The sequence below is a fragment of the Haemaphysalis longicornis genome, unplaced genomic scaffold (assembly GCF_048455015.1).
Source record: "Haemaphysalis longicornis isolate Haplotype H1 unplaced genomic scaffold, Haemaphysalis longicornis Haplotype H1 scaffold_1, whole genome shotgun sequence".
Taxonomy (NCBI): Eukaryota; Metazoa; Arthropoda; class Arachnida; order Ixodida; family Ixodidae; genus Haemaphysalis; species Haemaphysalis longicornis.
In genome coordinates, this window is record NW_027526203.1 from 155,985,075 (window position 1) to 156,009,022 (window position 23,948).

At 50.8% G+C, this 23,948-nt stretch overlaps 2 protein-coding genes across 2 annotated transcripts; both read right to left on the reverse strand.

The window, feature by feature from the left end:
- Positions 1–12,554: 12,554 nt before the first annotated feature.
- On the reverse strand, positions 12,555–14,091 carry LOC144166760 (MOB kinase activator-like 1). Its single transcript, XM_077696249.1, has 3 exons — positions 14,078–14,091; positions 12,788–13,176; positions 12,555–12,724 (listed from the first exon to the last, which is right to left on the reverse strand). The coding sequence occupies exons 1-3, from the start codon at positions 14,089–14,091 to the stop codon at positions 12,555–12,557; spliced, it is 573 nt and encodes a 190-aa protein (XP_077552375.1).
- A 2,309-nt stretch (positions 14,092–16,400) lies between these two features.
- LOC144155296 (uncharacterized) lies at positions 16,401–18,197 on the reverse strand. The gene has a single exon (XM_077686640.1). The coding sequence runs from the start codon at positions 18,195–18,197 to the stop codon at positions 16,401–16,403; it is 1,797 nt and encodes a 598-aa protein (XP_077542766.1).
- Positions 18,198–23,948: the final 5,751 nt, after the last annotated feature.

Genomic DNA, 23,948 nt, shown 5'->3' on the forward strand with positions numbered 1-23,948 from the left:
TGCTGGGCTCGGGGACATCACCTGTGTTGGCGGCGGGAGGAATATTTGTAATCAGGGGCCAATGGCTTACGTTAAGCGCTTATCAAGGGGATGTCAACCATTTTATTGCAGAATTGCTTGCATGGTGGACTCCGGAAAGAAATGTCGCCTTACGCATGCACCGACAATGGGCCGGCAATGAAAAGTGACCGGAGGAGTGCGAGGATTTTCGCCGGTACTAGCTCCATCACAGGACCCACAGGGTGCTGGTGCTTGAGCGCTTGATTCACTTTGACACAACTGCATTGGGTTGGAGCCGCTGACGATACGGCGCGACAGAGCAGCGGGAAATTACCAATCATTTAAGCCGCAGCGAAACTCCGGCCGGAGCATCGACACTAAGGACAGGCACTGAGACCCGACCATAGTGCGATGCAGCCTGTCTGCCACTTTAGGTGTTCCGTGCAGTTTGTGAGAACTTTCCCGTTCTTTCTTTCAGGGTCCAGACAATGCTGAAGCTCTCTGGGACCACGTGACCTTGGACTCGGAGGAGCTGACACACCAGTCTTGGGGAGTGACCGAAATGGCCGACGAGGACGGGACGGGGGGCTCGGTTGAGCAAAGGCCGACTGGCCGACTTCAAGCGGCCGTCGTTCCGGTGAGCAACAATGCCGTGTGACTGATCGCGTTTTTCGTCTGGCGCGAGAACGATGTGTTTGAGGACACGAAACTGGGAAAGCGACTTAGAACATTGACGACCCATTGTGATGCACTAAACTATCAGGAAAAAAATTATACGACGTTGATGCGCTCAAACGCCTACATACCAATAGGACGTTTTCTCACATTTGACCTTTATGGAAAACTACAAGCCAGTTTTATGACAAATAACATGACCCCACTCATCTGAGCGCTTCCTGCCGCGACACAAAGCCACTGTGCCACAGGCAGACTCATGTTCATCTTGAAAGATAACTTTGCTATCCCCTCCAATTTCTTCAAGGTAATTAAGAAGAATGCAAAATCACCAAGTTATGAATATTCGCTTTTCTTCCGTGCAACCGCATGGGCTGGGACGCGTCAATCCTGTTTTGTGTCGTGCAATATTTGTCTTCGGGATCCCAAGAAGTTTACACCCACGCTTGAAAGCAATTTAAAAAAATTGACCACGTCTTTCCGCGGGGGGAAACCATGGCGTGATGCGACGCATCTGGGCGGTGCTTGTTACGGTTGCGCCGACCATCGCGGTAGCAGACCTGTTAGTCTCCATTCAAATCATCGGTGGTCATCGGATGTCATCGGAGCGGCGGCGGTGGAGCGACTGAGCGGAGCGGTGCAGTTATCGTGTTTGTATGTACCGCCCGTTAACGGTGAGGGGAATGAGAGAGAGTAGCGCATGCGCATGTGTTAACCGAGCGCTAACGCGCGCTGACGCACAGCTGGCATGGCGAGGGGAGCGAGCGCTAACGCAAGATGGCGCTGCGGTGAGAGCGGCGTTACCGCGCAGCTGGCATGGCGAGGAGAATGGGGGAGAGCCGTGCGGATGGACGCCGGATGCATGCATGGAGGGACAAGGCGAGTTAGAGATGCGTCGCATCTAAAAAAATTCCCGCCAATCCACCCTGTGAATGTGGTTGGAAAGCAAAGCTGTAAACGGCACCCACAACGATTACCCATGCAACATCACTTAAATTCACTCACGTCGCTCTACAAATAGTGAAACCAGAGAGAAGTGAAATGCACTTAACCACATGATTTATTACTTCAAAGAGATATTCTTGGTAAGGTTAAATTAATGCATGATGCATGAGTGGTGGTTGGTGTATTGGTGTAGCACATGAGTGGAAAGTCTTTTTTTATAAAATGAAACCTCAAACCCGGTGTTAGACGATCTCACCTCTCCGTCTCTGCCGTCGCGGACGGAGGCGACGAGATCGGCGGCAGAGACGCAAGAGGATAAGGAGGAGGTGGAGGAGAAGGCGGAGGTGGAAGAAGAGATGGAGGAAACACTTCTATTCAGATTTCTAAACGGTCCAGAGTGAGGCCCAGGGCAGTGGTTCCTTCTTCACTGGAGCCCATATGCAGCCCGCGCCGCCAGTGCTCTGTCCACCAGCTGAAACTGGGTAGGCAGAGAGGAGCTGGACAGCAGCATGTCCCATTGCTCTTGTTGCGTAGTTGACGGAAAGAGAGGTGGCTCAGTGGCTAAGGCGTTGTGCTGCTGAGCACGAGGTCGCGGGTTCGATTCCCGGCCGCGGCAGCCGCTTTTCTGATGGAGGCGAAAAGCAAAAACGCTCGTGTGTACGAGATTTCGGCGCACGTTAAAGATTCCCAGGTGGTCAAAATTAATCCGGAGCCCTCCACTACGGCGCGCCTCATCGCCCGCGTTGCGTCGGCGCGTTAAACCCTACAATCAATCAATCAATTGACGGAAAGAGAGGAGGGTGCTCAGGGCTAAAGTCGCACACCCCGATTATGTGGCGGAGTGTTCCTACTTCTGAGCAAAATTTACATTCAGCGTCGTAGCGATTCGGGTGCACTGAGTGAAGACGCGTCGGATGTGGGAAGGAGGCGGATTGTATGAGCCGTAGAGCCGTTGGGTAGTTTGTTGTTCTCTGGAAAGGTCAGGGTAAGGCGAAGGTAGGGTCTGTCTCAGAAGGCGATAATGCTGTGTTATGTCCCTGAACGAGACAAGCGGGTGACTGTCCTCGTGCAGCTCCATAGCACGGAGGGTAAAAGCGCAGGCTTGGGCGTATTCGTTGCTCTCCATGGAAACGTGAGCGGGTGTCCAGATGATCTGAATGGAACCATTTGGGGAGTGGTTTTTTAGCACATGCAGTGCAGGTCGGGACACCCAACCCGGCTTGTGATTCCGGTAGGCTTGTTGGGAATCGGTGACTACCTTCCGAACCTCTGGTTCAGTGGGAGCCAATGCGATGGCGGCCTCTTCTGCTGCCGTCATGTCTTCGGTCTTGAGTGAGGCACACGCAAGGAGGTTGCTTCTTGAGGTAGCCACGATGATGGCGCACTACTGCCCTCGATGTTGGGAGGCGTCTGTGTAGATAACTGCATGATCCCCACCGAGGGTGGTGTTGACCGTGCTTGTCGGCGACCCTCGTCATGTGAGGGGTTCATCATCATCATCAGCCTATCTAAGCCCACTGCAGGGAAAAGGCCTCTCCCATTATTCTCCAATTATCCCGGTCCTGCGCTAATTGCGACCAATTTATCCCCGAAAAGTTCTTGATCTCATCTGCCCATCTTTCTGCCGCCCCCTGCAACGCTTGCCTTCTTAGGGATCCACTCTGTCAGGGATCCACTCTGAGGGGTTCATATTTCTAAGCAAAGAGATCATCTTTAGTTCTTGTCGCCGAGAGTCCGGGAGTACATCAAGCTGAGAGACATTCTGGGCTGCCTAGCCAACCTGGTGAAGGATGCTGCGTCCCACCGCAGTTCTACTCATTCGAAGATTCTGGTTAGAAAGATGGCCCTTTATCAGCTCTTCCACCGTGTTGTGGATCCCTGTGCTAAGCAGCCTGTGTGTGGACGCACTCATGGGAAGACCAACGGCCTGCTCAACCGCCTTTCTAACCACTATATAAAGCATCTTTATGTCCTTCTTGCCGAGAAGAAGACGTAAGTGATTCTCGAGAGGACAAAAGCTTGAATTAATCGAAAGGTATCGGATTCCTGAGGCCTCGCTTCTTGGTGACAACTCGCCTGATCATGTGTATGATTTGATTAATATTGTGTTTGAGGTGCTGCAAGGATACGTCACTCTTGGTGTTGGCCTGGAGATGTAGGCCTGGAGAGGCAGGATCTTCATGCTGGGGCTTGGAGTGATGGCTTAGCCATCAAGGAGTATTTGAATGTGTTCTTTGATGTGTCGTTTGGCGTGAGGGTGGACAGCAAGGAGCTGAGATTTTTTACGTGAACACTGGAGGCCACAGGCTTTAGCACATTGGCGTACTAGAAGTGAGATGCCATGCGTTGGTGTGATCTTCCTCTAATTTTTGTAACTCCTAGCACACGCGCAAGGTGCGCACAGGGCCGCTAGACGTGCAGTGGGTAGACCGCACAGTGGCGCGAGAGGTCGCGTGACGCTATCACGTGGCATTCAGCGAGAATGCAGGGGGTAAACCCGTAGATGTGCTTGCTGAGTGCACCACCTGTCGTCCCGGTCTCCGCGTTGGCTCGTATCTAAATCGGTAAGACAACGGGCTCTCGCTTTGTTACTCTATTAGTTCCAGGTTCGATTCCTGGCGGTACCAGTAAATTCTTTTATTTGTTAGCGGGAGTTTTCTGTTGACACCAACGGTCGCGAAAGAACTCTTGGAGGTAGAGGTAAAAAGCTTTGCTTTAAAACATGTAAGCACTCATGAAAAATTACAATTCACGCATAGCGTATTCATTTGCGCGTACTGACAGCCAAACAAAAGATAACACACGGGGCACGTGTGCGTACGTATTCAAACAGCCCTGGCTAGAAAGTCAATATTCTTATCAGCAAGCCTGATAGACGGTTTGGATATGCATCTGCTCTTTTTTGCATTGTGAAATGCTTCCACAACCTCGCGGGTGAGCTGGGTTTTGTGTTGATACAGTACCTGAGTGCTTTCCAAGCATGGGTTGCACTTGCACTTGTAACAGTGCGCGGATAGATGCGCACCGTTATCAATTATTATAGGGAGGTAGACTATGGTGCCAGGCCTGCTTAATCGTTTACACACACGCACAATTTGTGTTTGTATCTTTTGTTTGGCTGTCAGTACGCGCAAATTAATGCGCTATATGTGAATTGTAATTTTTCATGAGTGCTTATATGTTTTTCATGGGGAATAAAAATCCAGTTGCTAGTGAGCGCGTGTCCTGTCACCCGTCTTTTCTAAGTCCGTCGGCTGTGCACTGTTTTTTCCCTCATGAACCAATGCCAATTAGCCCAACTGACAGTACTTCTGCATGACACGGAGACTAGACTCGGACGCGCGAATTTAGCCGCTAAGAACTTCAGAATGACAAAAATAATGCAAAATGTTTTGAGCAGTGTTGTTGGCCATCTTGTTTCGTTTCCCCACGTTTTATTGATTGATTGATTGATTGATTGATTGATTGATTGATTGATTGATTGATTGATTAATAGATTGTTTGATTGATTGATTGATTGATTGATTGATTAATAGATTGTTTGATTGATTGATTGATTGATTGATTGATTGATTGATTGATTGATTGATTGATTGATTGATTGATTGATTGATTTATTGATTGATTGATTGATTGATTGATTGTGGTGTTCAACGCGCTGACGCAACGCAGGCGATGAGGCACACCGTAGTGCACGGCTCCGGATTAATTTTGACAACATGCGCCGAAATCTCGATCACGCGGGCGTTCTCGCTTTTCGCCTCCATCACAGAAGCGGCCGCCACGACCGGGAATGGAACCCGCGTCTTGGGCTCACCAGCACATCGCCTTAGCCACTGAGTCACCGCGGCGGGTCCCCAAGATTGAACGAGATCGAGAGCGAGTTGTTTTATTGATTTTGTGTGTTACGCATTTTTAGAAAACGCAGTGCGGCCAACCCTTTTTTCGCATATTCATTTTTTTAAATAACCGAGATTTTCAGATATGTTTATAAATATGTGGCTGACTTTACATATCACTTACTAGTTGGTCACTACTGCAGATGCGGAGATAGCGGGCGTCAAAGTGAGCGGCAATCTAGCGGCTGATCCGGTTTCACGACTTTTTTCTATATTTTCTGTTCACAACATAACGCACGAGAGCGAGTTGTTTTATTGATTTTGTGTGTTAAAACGCAGTGCGGCCAACCCTTTTTTCGTATATTCATTTTTTTAAATAACCGAGATTTTCAGATATGTTTATAAATATGTGGCTGACTTTACATATCACTTACTAGTTGGTCACTACTGCAGATGCGGAGATAGCGGGCGTCAAAGTGAGCGGCAATCTAGCGGCTGATCCGGTTTCACGACTTTTTTCTAAATTTTCTGTTCACAACATAACGCAATGCTTGTCTTAAAAGGTTTGTCATTGTGGTGTAGGTTTTGTTTTAAAACAAACCTTAGTCAGAAGAATTGCACCTTTCCGTGCGGAAAGCCCCAAACTTGGGAAAAAACTGCGGCTGCCGGAAACCACGCGTCATTCGCGCCACATTTGCAATTCTTTTTTTTTCTCGCCAAGTACGCATGCTAGCGGAAAGCGGATTCCACTTTTGGACTATTCCCTGGCTTGCGCACAACTAATAAAAATGTGACTGCAAACGAAAAATTGGCGTGTACGCGGATATTCGATCTCTCGTGGAATGGGTGAGGAGCAGATGTCTCCACCGTTCGGTTCTCTGCACAGAAAAAATATAACAATAATAGAAAGCTCATTGGAGCTTCATATTTTGATACACGACGGCCAATTTTGCCCCTCTTGTCAAAATGAAATTTGAGCCTATAGGTGATGTCTTCTTTCAAGTGATCGGTGTAGGCGTGCTATCTGTAAGCTGGCTTTTGCACATTCTGTGTTGCACAGCCAAGCATGGCCATTAACGCAGAGCAGAGAGTAGGATTTCAGGAACCGGCTTTAACTCTTGTGTAATCGAAAGCACCCCGAAACAAACGATGCGAAAATTATCCGCTAGGACGAATTTATCATTACGCCGAGTTTCATTGACTTGTCAGATGTCTCCACCGTTCGGTTCTCTGCACAGAAAAAATATAACAATAATAGAAAGCTCATTGGAGCTTCATATTTTGATACACGACGGCCAATTTTGCCCCTCTTGTCAAAATGACATTTGAGCCTATAGGTGATGTCTTCTTTCAAGTGATCGGTGTAGGCGTGCTATCTGTAAGCTGGCTTTTGCACATTCTGTGTTGCACAGCCAAGCATGGCCATTAACGCAGAGCAGCAGATGTCTCCACCGTTCGGTTCTCTGCACAGAAAAAATATAACAATAATAGAAAGCTCATTGGAGCTTCATAATTGGAGCTTCATATTTTGATACACGACGGCCAATTTTGCTCCTCTTGTCAAAATGACATTTGAGCCTATAGGTGATGTCTTCTTTCAAGTGATCGGTGTAGGCGTGCTATCTGTAAGCTGGCTTTTGCACATTCTGTGCTGCACAGCCAAGCATGGCCATTAACGCAGAGCAGCAGATGTCTCCACCGTTCGGTTCTCTGCACAGAAAAAATATAACAATAATAGAAAGCTCATTGGAGCTTCATATTTTGATACACGACGGCCAATTTTGCCCCTCTTGTCAAAATGACATTTGAGCCTATAGGTGATGTCTTCTTTCAAGTGATCGGTGTAGGCGTGCTATCTGTAAGCTGGCTTTTGCACATTCTGTGTTGCACAGCCAAGCATGGCCATTAACGCAGAGCAGCAGATGTCTCCACCGTTCGGTTCTCTGCACAGAAAAAATATAACAATAATAGAAAGCTCATTGGAGCTTCATAATTGGAGCTTCATATTTTGATACACGACGGCCAATTTTGCTCCTCTTGTCAAAATGACATTTGAGCCTATAGGTGATGTCTTCTTTCAAGTGATCGGTGTAGGCGTGCTATCTGTAAGCTGGCTTTTGCACATTCTGTGCTGCACAGCCAAGCATGGCCATTAACGCAGAGCAGCAGATGTCTCCACCGTTCGGTTCTCTGCACAGAAAAAATATAACAATAATAGAAAGCTCATTGGAGCTTCATAATTGGAGCTTCATATTTTGATACACGACGGCCAATTTTGCTCCTCTTGTCAAAATGACATTTGAGCCTATAGGTGATGTCTTCTTTCAAGTGATCGGTGTAGGCGTGCTATCTGTAAGCTGGCTTTTGCACATTCTGTGCTGCACAGCCAAGCATGGCCATTAACGCAGAGCAGAGAGTAGGATTTCAGGAACCGGCTTTAACTCTTGTGTAATCGAAAGCACCCCGAAACAAACGATGCGGAAATTATCCGCTAGGACGAATTTATCATTACGCCGAGTTTCATTGACTTGTCACAGTTAGTTCACACTGAAATTGTAAGCGTAACGTAATTACTGCCTGGAGTATTGTTACAGGAAGCGGCTGTAACAGCTGTTTCACCTGAACTATCCGAAATCAAACAATGGTAACTAGCGCCTAAGTAACATAACGAACCGCAGCTTCTCTTGTCATCCTTCTTGACAGAGTGAAGGGCACTATATATCTCTAAAGACGATATGCTTTCTTGCATACCCAAGCGCGAAAGAGTACCAGCATTTTTCAATTCTGAATATATACGTTACATTGCTTTCATTGGAAATTTCCCATGATCTCAGGAAAGTAATAGTTAAAAAATCTTCAGTGAGTCAGCCTCTTCCAGTTTATGTATTATAACACTAGCATATCTCTATGAACCTATTTATGTGAGAGAATCTGACGTGGCCGTTTATAGCCAGCAGGCGAAAATCGCACAGGGAATTTTACGGCCTGAAGGGCATTAGGAACGTTTTTTGAGGTAAAGAATTGTAAGTTAGCCCTGCCGCTAAAATGTAGAATGTCTGCGGCACAAGCCATGTTAATTTCTATTCATAATTTGCGAGGGAACACTTTGTGCCTGACTAAACCCTGTTAAGGCAAACCTACATCAGCTGGTCTGGCCCTGGAAAAAAGCTTGATGGTAGCAACCCTTAGGGAGAAGAAACAAGTTGATTAATTAGGGAACAAAGTCGACTAAAAGACGTCCTGTACACGACAAGCCTCATGATGAGGAGGGCAGCCAGCAGAGGTGCCAGCCGAGTGAGAGGAAGACTACCGTCGGACTGTGTGAGAACTACAGGGGATGACAGAAAACACGGAAAACTAAGTCTGCGTAGGAGCTGCGTTAGCCCGGCAGTGGATATCAATACCACCGTGCATGATGATGCATCCTGTTAGAAATACCGAGATCAATTAAGCCGTGTAATGCAATTAACCCGCAGGTGCGAGGCTACTATGGCCGCCATCGTGGATGACTGCGCCGTGCGGTGCCCAGCTCAATGCCGTGGACGAGTCCTGCTTGGCAGAGCGCCTCGTCGTTCGAAGAAGTGGACTCGTGTGCGGGAGGCATCAGCCCTGTGGGCCTAGCTTCATCCCAGCTATTAGAGGAATGGATCTGCTGGCAGATGAAAAATCAAAAGTGGTAGAGCAACGGCACTTTTTTGTTAGTGCATTTACTGTATTGCGTAATAATGATGCCAACATCCGATCATCGAACTGCTTGTGTGCTGTGTGTCTGTAGTCCGGAGCATATGTACGTTGCGCTTGAGGGGCGTTCATTGAGGGGAGTCCTGAAGGGGAGAGAGAGGGCCGGCACTTACGGCTCCTCGTGGCTCCCCCTGCCGGGTCTTACTTAGCACGAGCAACTGCGTAGCAGCATGGCCTCCGAGATCACCCCGCGAGCAAAACACGCGCGGGGTGATCGCGGAGACCATGGTAGCAGCAGCGTGAAACCTTTAGCCGGAATCTACATTACCCCGTCTCATTACCACACCCAATGCCGCACACGAAGAATGTCCCCAAGCGCTCCTTTACAGCTGCACCCCTGCGCTTCCACTTTCAAAAGGCCTGGCGTTACACATCCCGCGAACCACCCAATTCCTCACAAAAGAATTTAGCGGATCGTTCCTTGATACGGCGATTTTTTTTTCGTGCTATGCCGTTTACAAGTGCAGACCTCTAGAGGCGTGATAAATGTGAGGTCGGGTTTGAAAACTAGGGAGCCTATTTTCTGTACCCGTTGTCGATTGTGGGACTCGGACATGATATCTTCTAGTATGCTGACTTTTGGTCACGGCACGTTGAGCAGTCGGCGGAGCAGCGATTCCACGGCACAGATTTCGATGCAAGCCCGAATAGGGGCTGGATTATTCGACAAAAATAAAAACTACATCGCCCAATTCCGCTCCGCGGCGGAGGAGGACCAGCGAAGCTGTGGGGCGTAATGTCAGATGCGTATGTGCGTAATCTCTTGGCGAATGATTGTCACATCATTTGTTTCCGGATAGTTGCGTTGAAACAAGTTACGGCCGTTTTCTTCAACCATACTCCCTCCGCAGGTGGGCATGGCCTGAGGGCGGACAAATTCTGTAATATTTACAACTTTACTCTGAACTAATTATGACAAGTCGAGGAAACTCGACGTAGTGGTAGAGTCGGCTTAGTGGCATATAATTTGTATCGGGCTTTCTTCTATAACAGGGATTAGGGAGCCGTTTTCTGTAGCTACTCTCCCTCCGTAGATTGCTAGGCTTCAGTGCGCAACACGCAATGTGGAAAAGCCAGCTTACACAGACCAGATCCCCTCTAAGTCAGCTTCCCCTCTAAACACAAATATATTGCTGGAAGGTATTTCTTCGGAAACAATATAAGCCGTCCTGTATCAAAATTTGAAGGTCCTAGGACCATTTTTTAACATTTTTTTTTGCATGCACTGAAGCTGTAGTGCACAGTTTTACGATCCTGAAGATATAAAAGGGCGCCGCAATGCGGCGCTACGCTGGCGTCCTATTCCGTGGGCAGAGATAATCTGGTGGACCTCATGGCCCCAGAAAGCTTCACTGTAAGTTCTCAAACCCACGAATCACGCAGAAAAAACACCGTCCACACGAATTGCCAGCACCACGCCGCAAACCACTTTTCGCGCCGGGAAGCGCGCTGCCTGCGCGGCGAAGTGCAACATCAAATATGGCGTCGTCGCTGCCGGGCAGGTAGCGTAACCGCGCGGTCCAAAGCCTTGTGAATACAGGGCTTTGGACCAGCTGAACCAGCCGCATCATCGCTTTGCCGCAACCCTTGTTACACCGGGCTTGCGCTATTTTGTCCTGCACTTTTAAGTGCGAATGCACTTCTTAAGCGAGCCTGAAGCGTCCGCCGCCGTCCGCATAGCAACAGCTGCGGGTGCGCGCGCTCCTCGTCTTCCTTGGCAACGGGGGGAGATGGGCGCGCGCCGCCTTGCCGCTGACATGGCACATACCCACGTGGGGGATTGGCCAGGAATCTCCTCGTCTTCTTGGCCGCTGACATGGCACATACCCACGTGGGGGATTGGCCAGGAATCTCCGCGTCTTCCTTGGCAACGGGGGGAGATGGGCGCGCGCTGCCTGGCCGCTGACATGGCACATACCCACTTGGGGGATTGGCCAGGAATCGGGCGTGAGAAGGGCTAATGCACCCGCTTAAAGGAGTACTGACACGAAATTTCAAAGCTGAGATCCGCTCTAGCAAACAAGTACAACGACAACACAAATAGGTGTCTGTGAATAAATGCATCTTTCTTTCTTTGTAGTTGTGCGTGTGTGTGTGTGTGTGTGTGTGTGTGTGTGTGTGATCTCTCTTTCGCGAACATTACCGAACCGCGCAAATTCAACTCGTGCATTCGCACTTTCACATTCTTCCCCTCGGGGAAATGCGGGGATTTTTTTTTATTGCCATAGCAGCCAAGAACCAGCACCTCGGAAAAAGCATTTCGGGAAGCAGGCTCGAGGGTAGATTCCCGCAAATTCCCCAAACAATTCCCGCAAATTCCTGTCCCCGCGGAGGATGCCATTCCACCATGCAGCGAAGCTGTCCCGCTGGCATAATCGGAACCGCTCCAGGAAGAGGAAGAGAACACACACAAGCCCAAGGTTACTAGAAACACTTCTTTTATGCACCAAGGGGGGGGGGGGTCTTCCACGTGGTTTAGGGTCCCACAGTTCCACTTGAAGGAAAAACAAGAAATCACAAGGGACATGCGCCTAGCTGTGCCTGGCAGAAGGAAAGGCCGGGCAGGGCCGGGTAACTTTCTCAAGCATTTACAACTGAGAACTCCTTCGCGTCTGAAAGGCAGTCGCGTGAAATCCTTCCACCCACATCAGTCAACCAATTAGCTTGCTGGCGAGAAGAAAAACGAGGGACAAGAAAGAAAAACCAGGTGCAGAATGCCGTTACGATGTCTGCGGAATGAATGCACACTCGAGCACGCTTTCAGGCCAGGCTGAACATGCGGGGAAATTCTGACACCTGAAAACATCCAACAGGAAGCGTGTGCTCTAGTAAAATTTGATGCAAGAAAATCGTCCATCCACATTCATGGTGGTGGAAAACGTCTGCAAAGAAAACACTGGAACTGCTAGGACATCGCACGCCTCAGAGCAGGATTGTTCTGCAATGCAGGTGCGCCACCCAGTCAATCTTGTTGTCAGCCGAACGGCAGCTACCCAGAGGGGGGCAGCTGGAGGGTGAAGAAAACGGTGAAAAGGAGGGGACCGTCCCTGGCACACACAATGACGAGCACATTCACAAGAAAAGAACACTCTCAATGACAAAGTCCAAGCACACGGCTGATGCCTAAAGAGGGGGTGCGCAAAGGCTGCAGCAGAGGGGAGGAAGCACGATTCGGGGGCACACACTGTGGAAGGCCTCCTCCACACCAGGGCAAAAAAGAAAGGTCTGTCCTCGACTGGCAGCAGTTCTGTGGGAGGACAGGGTCACAAGTGCGAGGGGTTTCCGTCGCGGTCCTCGTTGGTGAGCTTCTCGATGACCTCCTGCAGGGGCACCAGCCCGCGGCGGTCAATGATGTCAAACTCCTGGACGGAGGAGATGGTGCTTGAAGCTGGTGTTGAGGTGCGCCTCCTCGCCCAGCCGCACCACCTCCGAGAAGTGCCGGTGGTAGATGTGCGCGTACACCCCGAACAGCTGCCTCAGGACCGCCTTGGCGATGGACGAGGAGTACTCCGGGAAGGGCGCCCCTGCACGGGACAGCGTGAGGAGCGGGAAGAAGAGCGGGCACAACAAGCAGGAGCACAACTCACCGATCGTAGAGGGGAAGAGCGACTCGTCGTCCCGCTGGTCCTGCACCCAGGTCATGAGGTAGGCAATGTACTTGGGCGCCGAGATGGGCTTCTCGACCGTCTGTCCGTCAGCCCAGTGGTACTCGTGCTCGGGTCCCGCCGACATGACGGCGCAGCTGCTCTCGGTGCAGAACTCGCTCACCGTGCCGTACAGCGTGTTGATATGATTGAAGAAGTCCACCGTGCGGACGGCCACCCACTTGCTGAGGTACTCGCCCTCGGGCAGCATGACAGCCAACCGCAGGTTGCCCGAGCCCAGCGTGGACGCCGTTTGCTTCATCAGGTCGTACTGGTGCGTGCCTTCGGGGATGATGTTCTTCGGCTTAGACGCCTCGGAGGAGCGGCCCCCGCTGCAAAGGGCATCGACAAGCAGGCTTTAGCCGCCCCCACACACCTCTGAAAGCACGCTTCACTGCAACGACTGTCCAGAACGCTCGGCTACACACGCACCAGTATCTGCGACTCCCATCTTCGCAGAACGTTTCCAGGCCTACCTATCCCGAGCCACGACAGCCTAAAGTGGCCGCTTGTCCGCGGGGAAAGCCGCAACAGCGATCCAGTCGGGACAACCGCTCCCTTGTCGCTCAAATGACGACCCGCAAACAGATCCAAGCGCTGCTCTACTAATTCTCGTTGGGCTGCCGCCACAGCTCAGTTTGTCACTGGTCTCTACATGCAGATAGCTCCGCACGGAAGACCGCGTCACGCACAGAACGTACGTTGGACAGCTGCTCCGGTATTAACTCGGGGGTCTGTTCTATACAAAAGATGGACCCGCAGTTTTAGTTTAACTTGTTCCCTTTCGGCCACTCGCGTAAAATATTACGCCACCAGTGCAACTGCTGCTACACGGGTCCTCAATGGCGTAGGATCGCGTTAACGCTGCACCAGATCGTGGGGAAGCGATTTTGATCTGAAATAAGGAACGTGCAGCGATGTTGCCACACTTAGCCGGCAGCGGTAACTCGCAGCGTTTTGCTCGGGGGACAGCCTCTACTGCCGCTCGAGCGACGCCTTGGCAAAACCTCACAAACCTGGACGATACAACGCGAAGCGCGGAACAGTGCGGGGATTCTTTGCGGCGGATTTCGCGCTCAGCCGCAGCTGATCTCAGCCTAGCAGTCCAGGTGTAATCACCGCTGTGGAAATAGCTTGCAAGAGGCATCGACACGGTACTTCCCCCAGACAACAAAGGCGAATAAAGGTGCGTGTCCAGCCTTCTGAAGTGCGCCCGAGTGCCGCCAAACTTGCAAAAGGAAGCTCATCTCGCCGACGCGCGTGTACTTGTGGCAATGAGTAGGTTGTGGTGCTTCTATCTTTCTATACAGGGTATCTAAATCACGGCAGCTATCCGGAAGTGACCATGTTACGCACGACACCGCGACCAACAGCACAACACGGCCAACAGCTTTCCGGCAGTTCCAGTGATTAAGTATTGGCAGTATTGGGAGCGGCAGAGATGCGCTAACCCGTTTTCCGTACAGAGGTGGCCATAAAACATTGCCACATTACTGCTGACAATAGAAAGTAAACCTAATAAACAATACATAATTTTAGCAGTTTTTAAAAATAATCAACATTTGCGACGTAGACCATTTTTCTTGTTGTCGGTAATTAGTGAAAAGAGAAGGAAGTTTGGTTCCGTGGTTCCGCATTCGAATCTTTTTGACGCGAACCCTCCTAAGCGGCTCTTGCTGCTCCTTCTTGCGATTGCTGACGGCTGGAGATTGAGAAGCGGCGGTGAGCAACGAAAGGTAACTATAAATGGCCACACTCAAAACTTACCGCGATTCCTGCCACCAGAGTACCTATTCTAGTTCACTGTAACCAGAGCGCAGGACTTTTCCATAACCCGTAAAGCTCGCTAAGCTTCATCGCAGTACTTTATATGGCTGCAATTCAAGTGTCTGAAATTGGGGAACAAAGCGTGTTTGCAGTGTTTCTGGAACACGTTTCCACTTCCAGGCCCTATTTTGACCACGCGAACACAGCCTGACGAGGGAGAACACGTTTCAGTTACGGTGCAAGACAGTGCGTACATTGACGGCAAGACATGACCGATCCCAGACGTGCGGGCGCACGCAAACCGAGAGGCTCCCGCTTCCGTTCTACCAGAGTCCTTCAAAGCATTGAAGGACTCTGGTTCTACTTTTTATTGATCGTGGCCCGGCTCCAAGATGTGCGCCGAAAACCTGACTGCTTGGATTCTTCTCCGTGGTTTGAGAGTACTTTTCTGGGACGGTTCTTTTTCAAGGAAGGGGCAGAAACAATTCCGAAAATTTCGAGTTTTTCAAGTTCATCAATTTCTTTGGAATTGGTTTTAGATGCGAAGCATCTCATGGTCGGGGCTATGACCCTCCCTTGTTGCTGTTGTTGCGCCGTCCACACCCCCACTGCGCATGCTCGGCTTGCTGAACGCCCGGTGGTGTCTTGCCCTTTAATGGCTCCTGGAGCGACAGTGTTGCCGGTGTCTTCCTGGGCCGCCACGAGACGAGCACGCTTCCCTCTCCTCTTTACAGCCGTATAAACCAGGTGTGCACACGCGCTACGCGCTACTCCACTGCGCATGCGCGTCTCTCCTCCATTCTCCTGGTGTGCACACGCGCTGCACGCTACTCTACTGCGCATGCGCGTCTCTCCTCCATTCTCCTCCTACCAGCCCTATAAACCAGGTGTGCGCACGCGCTGTGAGCCGTTCAGCCTCCTTCCAACCCCCGTCTTCGCCGGTTCTGTTACGCTGCTGCCACACCAACCAACCCCCACTGCTGCTTCGCATCCTCCTCAGGGTTCCCCCAACGGGAACATGGCGTAATTTTTTTTTCCATTTCCTTTCTTGGTCCGTGGCAAAATTTCGCTGATGCGGCGCGAGGGACAAATGCTCTTTTTACTTTGTTGTCCGACATTGCTGTATATTTTTCTACGCTGCGAACTGATTTCATTTTCGTCTCCTTCTCATTGTTTCTGCGTACTTCTTCCCCCTTTCCCTTTCTTTTTTCACCTCACTATGTTCATTCATCTGAAGTAGCAAGCTGAAGTTTGTGGCGCTAACCTCATCAGTATTCATTTAAGCCTTCTCTCTCTCTCGCCCTACCAACGTACGAGCTAAATTGCAGGGTGCTGTTAACTTCTCGCTGAGTACTTTCCAACTTTTTCTGCGCCTTCGCGTTTCATGTTATAAGTACATCTATGGTATGCTTTTTTTTTTGGTGCGTTGACAATACAGGTGCCGTTATAAGTAATTGGAACAAGGATTTGTGAATACCACAAAATATTTCTCTTACTTGCTTTATGACAGCTATTACCAGTTTACACGTAGCTTTTTCTATTAGGAAATACTCCTTTAAACGCACACCAATGCAACAAGGCAGTTTCCGGAAGAAGAAATTCCTGCAAGTTTAAGAGACCATGTTCCAATTACTTTTGACGGCACCTGTACGTACTAATTGCCGCCCCTTTCCACAATTTTTGCTTGCGAATCCACTCCTCTTGCCAACACTTTCCAACAAATAGTAAATTATGCTGTCTGTGAAGAGAATGACCAGCCTGTACCACGAACAATGCGCTACACGAGGGCTCACCTGCCGACTAGGTGGAAGAAAAGCGAAGACGGCGGCACGGGGAGCACCGGAGGGGAAGCGTCTGCAGGGACCCGCGCCGCTTCCGCGAAGCGGTACATGTGGATGGCGCAGTCCCTGCTGGCGAGCACCACCGACCCGCCGTCCATCCAGGCGACGTCAAAGCAGTGCGTGTGCTTGGTGTTCGATTCGTACGCCTTCAGGAGGGCCCCGTCCTGGGTGAACACGGTGACTTTGAAGCCGCGGTGGTTGTCGGCCACCAGCACCTCCCCCGCGCCACTGACGCACACAGCGACGGGGAAGTTGGTGACGCCTGCGCCGCCGATCTGACGCAGGTAGGCGCCCGCGTAGCTGAACACCTTCACGCAGTGGGCGAGGTTGTCGGATATGAATATCTCTTCCCTCTCGTTCACCGCCACGCCGTTCGGGAAAGTGAGGCGGTCCGAGCAGACGAACTTGCGCAGGAGGTTGCCGCTCTGGTCGAAGATGACTACACGCATGACGTGGCACTCGATCACCACCAAGCGCCCGAGGGGGTCCACCGCCACCGCGCGCGGGTGCTGCAGCTCGAGCGAGCCGAACTTGCGCACGAACTGGCCGCTCCGGTGGAACACCTGCACCTGGTGGGTGGGCGCCCGCTCGATGACGATGATGTCTCCCGTGCCCCGCGCTACCGCCACCCGGCTGGGGAAATACATCTGCCCGTCCCCCCTGCCCACTTGGCCGAACTGGAACTTGAAGCGGCCGTCCTGGTCGAACACCTGGACGCGGTGATTGTTCGCATCGGCGATGATGATGTCGCTGTCAGAGTTGACGGCCACCCCGGAAGGCTCGCAGAATTCGCCCTCCATGATGCCCAGGGAGCCGAACTTGTGATACAGGCTCATCTTCTCCCGCGTCATGCGAAAGGTGAGCGGTGCCTTTCGGGGGCACTGCTGGACATCGCCCCCTCCGCCCGACTGGCTCGGATGAAGGCTCGGCTCACCAATGCCACAGGCCAGGTGCAGCTCGCACAGATCGCCCGGGCGCAACGGTTCTGCGCCATCCTGGCGGAGCGCGTGTCCGCCCTCCCATATGACAGCAGAAACTGCGGCCGGGATCCCAGAGGGCCCTGCAGTCTCCGGCTGCTGCCCCGCCTGCACTGGGCCGAAGACCATTCGGACTCCCTCCTCGATGACCTCCTGGCTGAACCTGAAGTCCAGCTCCTTGCTGCGGCGCTCCACTTGGGGCAGGAAGCGCTGCAGCGCCGCCGCGGTCGAATCGAGCCGCTGCTCCAGGCCGAGGACCTCGGCGCTGTCGGAGCCATCCGTCTCCACGGCCGCGCGGAAGCGGTTTAGGTGCTTGATGCAGTCCCACACCTTGCGTTCCAGGGCCTCGATGGAAGCCTTCCGGGCGCCGTACAAGTCTTGCAGGTCTCCGAGCATCTTCTGGCGGTGCTCCTTCAGCGCCGCGATGAAGGACTGGAAGGTCTTGCCCACTTCCTCCTGGGCCCGGTCGTAGCTTTCGCGCAGCTTCCTCGACATGAGAGGGATGCGCCCGAGCGAGCGCTGCACCTCCGCGGACGTGCGCTCCACCGGGTTCTCCTCGCAAACCGGCTGGTCGGTGCCCTCCTCGTCGGCCGCCGGCTGCTCTCCTCCCGCCGCCCCCTCGCACTTCTCCATCGACAGCACCCGGTGGTGCTTGAAGACCTGCAGAGACCGGTGGGCCGCGGCGCAGTCGCGGCAGATGAACCGGTTGCAGTCCCGGCACAGGGCCGCAACGCTCGACCACTCGGCCGAGCAGCAGGGTATGCGCATCGCCCTGGAAAACCAACCGCTTCCCTGCGGAGCGAACGATTGAGCTACAAACGGGCCGAAAACGAGCGTCGCACTCGCCGACCAGCGCCGAAGCCTGGTCTTCTCTTGACCGCTGCAGCCAGCGGAATGGCAGCGTGCGACCGGGGCTCGAGGGTCGTGCACACGCACGCATGCTCCTTTTCGTCCACTTCATCTTTAACTTGCTGCAGGCCCCTGTTGCCGGCCCTTGCTAAGAGCACAGCTGTTTATAATACGTTGTAGGTCCTACTGCGGGAAATGAGCCAGTGGGTCGCAAGACCATTCTCTTTTTAGCTGCAAAGCTATTCAGCAAATCGTAATTTTTTTCGTGTCCGCCGTTTAAAATAACAAGAAATTGTTGAGTTCACCCACGTGAGCGCGGGCATCGCAGCGACCTTCCGGGAGTTAACAAAACCAAGAAACTGGCTAGCGCTCGTGTGTGAGTGCCTCTCGACGACCGCCTAGCGTTCCGTACGCACGTCTGTCAAGCCAAGCATGCCCACTCAGGGAGATTTGCCAAGATTGCGGCGACCGCCCGGCAGTTAACAAAACCAAGTAAATGCGGACATGCGGACATACGTGGGCAAGCAATAGTCAAAATTAAAACAACGTTCTGATTAACCTATTAAAGTCGATAGTCTTTCTTGGGCTACTTAAACCCAGAAATTTTGGTCTGTCTGCATGTCTGTCTGTATGTCTGTCTGTCTGTAACTCAATTCAGTCACCCGGCCAAAGTAAAATGCTTACTGCGCAATAGTCTTATATACTCACAGCCAAATGTAAACGTCTAAGCCCGGTTTATGTGTTCATACTTGTCAACTTTGTTGAACAAGAACAAGGCATTACGCAAATATAATACAGGAAATTAGTACACAAGGGATATTTACAGTGTTCCTTCATTAAAAAATTCCTGGGTGCTTGGTTTTTCGATAGCAAATGATATTCTACATCTACTGCAGAAAACCGCCGCCTCTTGGCGGCATATGAAAGATCACGCGGCAACAGCAACGAAAGGTTCCACTAGCTGTTGTTGTTGTTAAATCTTTTATTCAAAAAGGGAAGGCCGGAGGCCCTGTGGGGGAGTTGGGAGGGGAGGATTCATGGTTGAAGGGGGCTCGTATGAGTTCTTGGTCTTCGGGAGGCGGAATCAGTTTTTCACAGGACAATTGTTCAGCATTGAATGGTCCATTCACTGGTGTAGGCCATCGCTATATAACTCGCGCTAGACCGCTCTTAGTGGCGAACCGTATTATAAGGTTAAGGGTGTGTTCATCTAATGTGAGGGGATCGATACGGGTTGAGGGATCTGGGTTTGGGGAAGTGAAATTCCGGTATCGAGAGAATTTGGGGCATATCCAGACCAGGTGGTGCAAATCAGCTGTGACGGCTTGCTGACAGTATGGACATTTTGGGTTGATGTGGGGGTAGTACCATTTGCGAATTGTTTCCGGTGAAAATGATGCATCTGTATAGAATTTGTTAATAAATATTTCTTGGGTTCTTGTAAGGGAAGGTCTGTTGGAAACGTGATCCTTCGGCGTAAGTTGCTTGAGTCGGAGTTTCTTTTCGTGTTTGTACCGGTGTATGCGAATGGCGGGGGGTACGCTGATATTTTCGGTCGTGTCCAAGCATTCAGGAAGGTCTGAAGGCTGGGCGACGGCGAGGTCAGCGGAGGATAGGAAAGAGCAAGCCTCCTGCGCAGCTTCGTGGGCTGCCTGATTCCCCGGTGCCGCCAAATCATGGCCAGGAGTCCAGTCTATGCGGACTTGAATGCCATGCAGTTGTAGGGTCATTGTTTGCCGAATAATTTGGTTTACGGAAGGGTGCGTTGAAAGTGGTCGTCGAAGTTCTTGAAATGCTTCGTAGCAATCGGTTAATATTCGGATCTTTTTTGGTATAGGTTGATGGTGGTCGTACATCAAGTAGTCAAGAGCATGGGTAATGGCGAGTAGTTCCGCTTCCGTGGGTGTTACAGGAATTTTGGAGTGTCGGGTTCCTATAATGGTTTGGTCATCTGGGGAAACCCAGGCAGTTCCAACATTTGGTGGTGTCAGGCTGGCATCAGTATAAATGTCGATTTCGTCGGGTTGTTTTGCGCTGAATAGCCTCTGACAACGTTTTTGTCTAGGAATGGCCGTTGCGCGGGTGATGGGGTGAGTTGTTGTTGGTTCGGTCAGGAGAGGTCGTTGCCACGGAGGAATGGGTATCGGGAAATCAGGTAAGGGGATGTGATCTTGCTTATCCCAGGCCGTGAGTATGGCACCTTGATGGGTAAGTTTCCGTTTGAAGTTGTATTGGTCGGTTTGCTCTTGAATAATTTTTTCAATTGGTGGAAGGGCAGCCGCAGATTGGAGGTTAGAGATTTTGGTATGGCGTGGTAAGCCAGTGATTGTACGAAGAGTCGCATTGTGAAGGACATTAAGAGCGCGTCGTTGGGTACAATTCAATGTGTAAGATTGGGCTCCATATGTAAGAATACCCACTGCAACGGCGCGGGCAAGTGTCTGCACTGCTTTTTGCTTTGCTCCTCCATGCTTATTAGATAGTCTTCGTATGGCATGTTGAGTCGAATTCCATTTCTGTTTTAATTGGTTCAGCCATATAGTCGGGCTACTTTTGTAACCGACGGGGATGCCTAGTAGGCGAATGTGGTCGAGTTTGGCGGTGACAGGTGTGGTGCCAACGATGATGCAAGGCGGACTAAAGTCAGGAGCTGGGTTGCGGCCGAAAACTGACAGAAATTCGGTTTTATTAGGGGCTAAGGAAAGCCCGAGATCCGGTAGGGTAGATTCAATGCTTTCTACTGCATTTTGCAGGGCCGTAATCATGGTTCGTTCATTCGGGTAGTCCCTTGACTCGGTCCATATTGTGATATCGTCCGCATAAATAGTAAACCTCGCACTAGTGTCTCTTTGAAGGTTCCGGGCGATCCTGGTCATGGCTAGATTAAAGAGTGTGGGACTGAGGATCGAGCCTTGAGGAACTCCTCTGTCAAGGTAGAAGGTACGAGGGGTCCAACCACTAGCTAGGTTCCACGTTCTGCTTGGAACGCACGTGGAGCACGGCCACGCGGTTCTATAAACCTTGTAGTCGGCCGCCTCCATTCACGCGCGTTTCCGAAGTACTGCAGCGCTGGCATCGAGGAACCCCGCCTGTAGCAGTGGAACGCGGTAAATTCAAATCGCCTTGAGCAAACCTTTAGTGTGTTTACTTTGGGATGAGCGCGACGGAACAGGAATAGGATGAGAGGTGAGCGGGAAAGCGAAGGGGGGGGGGGGGGCATTTCCTTGGCAAATGCCTACAAAGACTATCGTCTTTTGACGACATTTGCAACAAAAGGAGCAGATACGCGGCCAATTTTTTTCATTTGCGTTCATTTCTCCCAGATTACATCATCGCTGCAGCGTGTTTAACGGCGTTATGGTCGCATAACGCAGGGGGAACGGATCTCAGCGTGACGGTGTCTGTCTCCACACTCTAAATTTTTTCACGCGTAGTAAGCGTGAAACACGCTCCTTGGCGCCGTAAACTTTGTTTTGAGCACCACGTGACTGAAAATACGCGTGGTTTTCTTCCATATAAGCGTGAAGCGTGTCGGGAAAATCCACATTCGCTTTCTTTTACGCGTGATGCAAGATTTCATGCGTGTAAAGCGTAAAAATCACGCAAAAAAAATTTCACGCCAGCGATGGCGCCTTTCCTAATCACGCATATACATACCCTGATACACATCCACAATGGAGCCGTGGGACGCGCTGCTGCATGTTGCTGCGACTCGCGCTCCTTTTCTTTATTTTGTCATGCGGAAGGGATTGAAATGTGGCTTCAGCGACTTTGGCGGGAAAATGGAGTTAGAGCCGTTGGCGGAATCGGGTGAAGCAGGCGCTTTGTGCGTCGTGTCTTTCTGACATTCAAATGTGTATATTGTGCGGATCGAGTGTTCGCTTTCTTGGGGTAAAAAGTGGCGAAGAAGGAACAACCTGATGAGCGATTTGACCTCGACTGGGCGGAGTGGTGTGCCGCGCGGTATGTGCTTGAACATCGAGTATCGGCTTCCAGGAATTATCGCGCCACACGGTGCCGTTCACACGAACTCCACTTTTCCGGCCGGATGGCGTTCTTTGGGCAGTCAACTGTCATGCACGGTCGCTTGGAATGTCCAGGTAAGCAAATTATTTCCCAATGTCCTGGCTCATTATATATTTTAGAACTATTTTCCAAATGACGACGTTTATAGTGTATTGTGTAGATCTTTTTATTGTCTCGGAACTTCGCAGTAGTGTCAAGCCTAGTTCTCTATGTAGCTTCTGTTTGACACGGATCACGCGGTAGACCGGGAAAGATGAGAAGAAAGAAGGAAGGGTTGCGTTTCTCGTTGCTGTGGCTGGAAGTCGTTTCTCTTGCTCGCCGTCCGGTTTCCGTCGGTCTCGGCGTCTGGCGCTGGGCATCTTTGGCTCGTTGGCGGTAAACTTCGCGGCAGCACTGGCAGTTCGCATCGGTGGCTGTTCATGGGTGAGGAGGCGCTACACCGCGGGTTAACGAGCCGCCTGCTCACTCCGTCCCTCCACAGAGCACTTCGAAAATAACAAAAAATATCGTCTACCGCAAATTCACACAGTCAACGCGCACATTACGAAGCGTTGAAAATCGTGTTCCATTGTGCAGAACGCTTTAAGGCCGCCTTAAAAATGTGCTTGTTTGTGCTGCACATCGCGGCAGAAGTTTGCCTGTTGTATGTCAGGGAAAACGCGTCAGAGTATAAGTATTATATTGAAGCTGCATTCTATCTTCGCCAGGTTTCACCCGTGGACATCGTTTGCCGGTGCACTGTATGAGGCGACGTGAAGCAGCAGGTATGCGGCAGAATCCAGAGAAAATGTAAAGTTGCAACTGGACACGCCACTCGAAAAAGCCTTGGTGCGTGCTGTGTGTGTGACATAAAGAACGTTACGTATCAGACTACTTTCAGGCAGTTTCTAGGATTCGTTCTGGTAGCAGTTACACGTGATGGAATCGACGAAATTCCATATGCACTAAAAATGCTACGCGATTTGTTGATGAGACTGCGCTTCGTCCGAGTTAAGTTCATAAGAATATTCACGGGCTGCTTTAAAGCGGCATCAAGAGTTCCTTTGGAAGCTATTTTATAGTTCCTGTCTTCCTGTCTTCCACTGAAATTTGAAATCTGTTTTAATTTCTTGTTCTGTGTTGTTTCTAATAGTTGATTCAAACTCTCAACCTTCGCAGCAATCCTCACCACACTTCCTCACATAATTTTCTTCACAAAGGTACGGGTATAGGTGCCAAAAGAATGGACATCACTGACTTAGTTGTGTAAGATTCGCTAGGAGCACTTGTTTAAGATGCTTCATGAACGTTTGTTTTGCACTGCCTCCAACGATGCTTGGGTTTATCACACCCGAACTTTAACGGCAATCCTAAACCCCTCTTGTTCTACAAACATGACAAAGTTTGGGGCCGTGTAGAACGAAGAATTACGCCGTACTGGCAACGTGAGGCTTGTCGATCCGTGACTGGCGACCTTCTTAACGCTTAGGGAAGGTGAAAAAGAGGATTTGTCCTTACCTGATGCGACCATCAGAAATCATTTTTAAAAAGCTGAAATAAGATAATGATTCTTTTGCCGTATTTATGTGCTTGGTGGGTGCTCCAGTCTACCCAGACCATAATTACGGCACAGCAGCTATTGTCTTCTTTCAGCTTTCTTTCTAA